The sequence below is a fragment of the Microtus ochrogaster genome, unplaced genomic scaffold, assembly GCF_000317375.1.
Source record: "Microtus ochrogaster isolate Prairie Vole_2 unplaced genomic scaffold, MicOch1.0 UNK18, whole genome shotgun sequence".
Classification (NCBI taxonomy): domain Eukaryota; kingdom Metazoa; phylum Chordata; class Mammalia; order Rodentia; family Cricetidae; genus Microtus; species Microtus ochrogaster.
In genome coordinates, this window is record NW_004949116.1 from 1,329,997 (window position 1) to 1,335,714 (window position 5,718).

The window sequence follows — 5,718 nt, forward strand, 5'->3', positions numbered from 1 at the left end:
AAAGAAAGAAAAAACAATACTAGAGTTTCTGGTGGGTATAAGATATTTCAAATAGGAAAACACCTAACCCTGCAAGCTAGTACAAACCTAAAGGGACAAAGGTCATGAAACACATAATTCTCAAAAGGCAGGACTACAGGCTGATGATTCAGTTGCCATGAGTGAGGCAGAGAAGACTCAAGGGTCTGCAGTTCCCAGGACCCCAGGAATTCAGAGAAGATCAGATTAAGTAGGCACAGGCTGTCCCATGCGTCGTCACACAACAACTGGGGCCAAGAGGCCAAGAGTTCTGAGCCTGAGAGAGACACAATTGCCTGGCACCAGGACTTCGAGTCAGAAAGATGAAGAGAAGACTGCTTGAGAAAGGAAGCCTCACATCCAGGGAATAGTCAGAGGCAGATAACCCCTTAAGAGACCAATTGTTGGTATCGAATGGAACACAATGCCATCAGTGAACAAAAAAGCAGATTTGTTGCAGGAAGAAGAGAGTGGATCCGTTGAGGGTGGAACAGGAGGGTAGATCCCAGCGTGAAGTGATTACCTTTCAGTGGGCCCTAAGCAAACATGACACAAGCAACAGAGTTAGTATAAAGAGGCTTATTGGGGAAGGGGGAAGCGAAGAGTGAAAGGGATCTGATACCTCCTTCCAACTACTGGATTACTGGCAGACTGTTCCAAAGGTCCCGTAAAATATTGGGATAATAGAGTGCTTGGAAGCAGCCATTTGGATTGTTATATAAGGGTACTGAGTAGATCACGTCTGACTGCAAAGGTGGGCACAGTTCCCATGAGTGAGGCAGAGAAATAAGATCCATGAGTTTGCAATTCCTAGCATCCCAGGAAATCAGAGAGGATCACATTAAGTAAGTACAGGCTGTCCTGTGCACATCATACAAAGAACAAGAGCCAAGGGCTCCGAGCCTGAGAGAGCTGTGGTTGCCTGGTACCAGGACTTGATGAGGCCAAAAAGCAAGAAACCACACTAGAGAGATGAGTCCCCACTCATGGGAAATGGCCAGAGGTAGAAAAGAGGGGGCTCACCAATCATGCTGGTGTTGGAGGGGCTAGTGATCCATTAGTTGGACAAGTGAGGCTGTCGTATGTGGACTGGGTTACAGGGATCTGGTGCACCTCAGAATGTCGGTAGGCAGGAGGAAGCACCAGGAGAGCTGTCCTGGTCAGGAAACCAATGTTGTAATTTATTTTAAAATGCCAAGAAGAAAAGTCATGCCATGCCCACCGGGCTCACATGAGAGGTTTATTGAAAGAGGAGAGAAAAGGGGCAGAGAAGGGGGCAGAACGAGTCCCTGGGGACTAGAGTCAGAAGACAGAAAGAGGAAGAGAGACGAGAGGTGGGAAAGACCCACCTTTTAAGACATCTACCACTATCGCCATGGTCACCAGAGAAGTGAGAAAAGAAATGAGAGAAAGTCAAAACTCTCAAAGATGCCTCAGGTTCTACCAACAAAGATGGCTTAGTGGATAAAAGTGCTTATTGCAAAAGCCAGACAACTTAAGTTCAATCACTGAAGCTCATGTAAAGGTGGAAGGAGAGAACCGATTCTCAGAGTTGTCCTCTGACCTATACATGTACACCATGGCATATGAACACCGTCATGCATGTCCACAGAAAGAAAGAAAATTTAAAAAACGATTTAGGTTATATGACTTGAAGACACAGTTACGATCCTATTAAAGACATTCTTGAGGAATGGGAACAGGCACAGAATGAACAATATCTATCTAAAACGCAAATGAGAAAAGCAACTGAAAGCAGCAGAGACCGTACTGCATGTCCACATAATCTCAAAGAGGGTCATAGCAGAGAGTTTATTTCATAAAGAATATGAAACAAGACTTCAAACAAAATAATGATGAGTGCAAAGAGCTCTTAGCTGGTTGTTAAAACTTTATAAGAAAGATCAGCTAATAAAGTAAAGAACATTTTGGAAGAGAAAAACAAGGAAACCAGAATCAGAACTAGAAAAAAAAAATAACCCATGAAGAAGGCAGATGCTTATCTAAGTCATGAGATTGGCTGCGCCCCTCCAGAGTCTCTGGGGTGGGCAGACCCCTAGTCTCAGTTTCAGAACTCCTGGCTGATGTTACATGTCTCAGGAGCTGAACAACAATGGTTTCTGGGTACAACCAGAAAAAGCATTGGTCAGGAACACAGAAGGATGATCAGACTGAAGGTCAAAGCACTCTAGACTGAAAGAAATCATCAAGAGAAGAAAGTGATAAAGAGGGCCTGATGCTAGGCACATTTGCAAAATGTCTAACAACAAGAAGATTATAGAAACTATCAGTAAGGAGCAAAGAGCTTGCACTAAACTTTTAAAAATCTCTACTGCACACAGAAACACTGCTTTCCAGGAAGAGGCTGGAACTTGGAGGAAGATGGGGTGAGTTAACAGGATTTTATGGAAGCGTGGATCTGAGGATACAAATCGACTTAGGAACTGATAGATACTATTAAAAATGTAAAGAGCTTGGAAACTGTAGAAATTTACAAAGTAGGAGCTTTATAATTCCATTCTGGGACAAGTGAGATGTTGATTAGACATGTCAGTTTTAAGATCATAACTCAGCAGGTGAGGACTACAAGTTTAATTTTAAATGCTTACATTTAGATACCCCACTGTCTACCAGGAATGTGCAACGATTTCATGACAGGAAGTGCTTAAAAGATATGACTTTCAAAGCTGCACGGTCACACGGAAGTATTTATCTGTTTGAGACAGAGTCGTCTTGGAATTTGTGGTCTTCCTGGCTCTGCCTTTCAAGTGCTGGTATTTATTTTTACTTTTCAAAGGTTTGTGAACAGCTCTTCTGAGCTGTTTAAAACTCAGTTTGTGTGCAAAATCCTGTTTTCTCCAGTCTTTAATGAGATATAAAGAGGTAAAGTCCCAAGGAATACTTTCTACTTGAGGTGGTCCAGCACTATGTTCTAAGGCTCATGTTGAAAACTGACAAGGTAGAATACAACTCTCAAAGTCCAGAGCTGGGATTAGTATACACAAGCACCTGGGTTCAAATCACAGAACCACAAAAACAAAAAGCAAAACAACCCCCCACCCTGCCAAAAACAAACAAACAAACAAAAAAAAAACCCAACAAACCAACCAAAACAAAACATTCCTCACCTGGATCCTAGACCGGGCCAGATATACATTAGATTTCCATTCCGTCTTCATTCTCCGGTACTGTGATGACTTGGAGTGGACAAACTGCTTACTGTAGGGTGCGTTCAGCTCTCCAGTGACTGTGCTCTGAAATGACTTTGAGGTGCTGGTGCTATTCAGGGTATGAGGCCTACAGATAATGATGATGTGCCAACAGGAAAATAAAAGACAACTGAAGACCCCTCTGAATACAGTGTGAAAGCCAAGCCAATTAAAAGTCTTACTGAAACACACAGAAAGCTGCCTAGCAGAGACACAGTGCATCTTCTGAAGTTATTAGGCACATACACAGCCAGAGACAGCAGGGTTTTTAAGCAGCAGACAAATTAAGCACAAAACCCACTAAGGTGCCTAGAAACCCTGGGCTGTACTATGTGAAGATGAAACAAGATACCTTAACACAAACCTCTTGACATGGGCGCTCATTTTAGGTTCAGAACGAGCACAACCTGTGGGGTTAACAGCAAGGGGTAGCTCCATGAGAGGATTTCGGCCATACCGGAAGGTGTAGTTTTCACATGCTTCAACCCCAGGTAGCTTAAAAAAAAATACACAAAAAGGTAACTCATCTGGCCAAGAATACAATCTACAGCTGGCCAAAGATGACCCAGAGTGAAAACAATTTAGAAATGTTTTCTTCCCCATCTGTGAACTATTTACTATGATGAGCCTGCACTCACAACTATTTGAATAATGTATAAATTCCAAAGTAAAACTTGCTAAGTCCAAACCACCTTTCCTTGAGGAGAGGATAAATTTCCAGAACCAATACACCAACCAAAGCCTTCCTACATGTGAATTAGGGTCTGATGTTCCAGTTTACAATCAGGAAGCAGTGGTCACAACCTAGTGAATGTTATTTGTCTGGATGCTGGAGGTCACCTATGTGGTTCAGTTTCTGGTTCACTTCTCACTTTTGTCAAATGTGATCATAATATGAGGTGTAACTCTCACTGTTCTAACAGTATTGGTGGGAAATGAAGGTTTACTAGAAAAGTAGCTGATACATCCAAAGGTGGTCTTTCTTTTTCCTTTTTTTATTATTTTTTTCCTTTTTTTAAAAAAAAATAACTTATTCTATTTATTCCTGTATGTATTTATGGAGGAGAGGAGTAGGGGTGGGGTGGGTGGGAGACAGACAGACAGACAGAGAGTGCAAGGGTGTGTATATACACAAGTGCCATGGTGAACCTCTGGAAGACAGAGGGCAAACTGTGGGAAGCTGGTTCTTTCCCTCCACCATGTAAGTCTTGGTGGTTGACTTATGGTTGTCAGGCTTAGTGGCAGTGCCTTTACCCACTGGGCCATCTCACTGGCTTGGTCTTATTTTCTACAACACTTTCCCACCTATCTGTCTGTCTGTCCATCCGTTCGTCCATCCATCCATTTATTCATTCATTTATTTATCAGTTCTGAGAGTACCACCTAGGCCCTAAGACAATCAAGGCCAGCACTACTGAACTAAAACCTTTATTTTTTTTTACTTTCTTAATTAAAACTCTGAGATAGGGTCTCACTAGGTTATTCAGGCTAATCATAAACTTATACGTCTACTTGAACATCCTAAGTATCTGCAATTATAGGCCTTCATCATCAGGCCTGGCTCTGAAATACATTTCTCAACTATTACATAGATTCATTGCCAAATACACCTACATTCAGAGAAGACATTAGTCAGTGCTGCTGTAACCTATTGCTCTCTGGGACCACCCGCCCCTTGGACAAGAGCAGGAGAATGTCAAGAAAACTTACGAAAAGGGGAAAAATATTCTTCAAAACACTACAACTTCATCAGACCAAGGATACCTCTTCAACCATGTGAATAAACAGGACGTGATGACATGAACTACTCCTCTGAGAGAGCTAAGGTCTCCAATTAACCACCCACACCCATTTCCTCATGAGAATGGGTCAGTCCTGGAAAGTAGGAAATCTCCAAAGGGAACACTGAGCATGCTGGATCAGGCTGTGACTAGGACACTTACTGATTCTGCTATCCGTGCCACTGCAGAGACAGTCAAGCCAAACAAGTCCTCTCCTCTCAGATACGCAGGGAAAAGCTGCAGCATTTCAGAGTTCTTCCTCACACATGCCACAGGCTCCAAAATTTTATCCCAAACATCTATATATGAACAAAAAATAATTTTTATGATGTATTTCCTTTTAGCTAAACAAAAGAGAAAAACTGAACACTGTTCAAACCCAAGAGAAGGTGAAGAAGAGTCTTTCATAAAGACCTGCTAGTTTTCAAATAAGCCTGTTGGTCAGCAATGTAACAAACATGTTGGTTAAATGTCAGCAACTTAAAGACTCACTGAAATCTGGGGGGAAATTATGCCATTTTAGGACATCAAACAGTAAATATGAAAGAATTCAGTGAATTCAACTGGATATGTAACAAAGAAAATAGTTAAAAGTGACTAATTCCATTAGTAATGGCTACAGATAGGCATTCTCTCAGATGAGGATTAAAACACAAAACTGAAAGTTTCTTTGGAAATATCTTTAGACTGTGTCATTTTTTTTTTTTTTT

General features: G+C 41.7%; 1 protein-coding gene across 10 annotated transcripts in view; it reads right to left on the reverse strand.

Moving 5' to 3' along the window:
• Positions 1-5,718, reverse strand: part of Kmt2c (lysine methyltransferase 2C) — a 171,816-nt gene that overhangs the window by 6,802 nt on the left and 159,296 nt on the right. For all 10 annotated transcript variants that reach the window (XM_013353872.2, XM_013353875.2, XM_013353876.2 and 7 more), the window contains 3 exons: positions 5,171-5,307; positions 3,580-3,722; positions 3,147-3,315 (listed from right to left, as the gene is read on the reverse strand). In XM_013353872.2, coding sequence (XP_013209326.1) covers positions 3,147-3,315; positions 3,580-3,722; positions 5,171-5,307 — 449 coding nt within the window. The remainder of the gene's footprint in view (positions 1-3,146; positions 3,316-3,579; positions 3,723-5,170; positions 5,308-5,718) is intronic.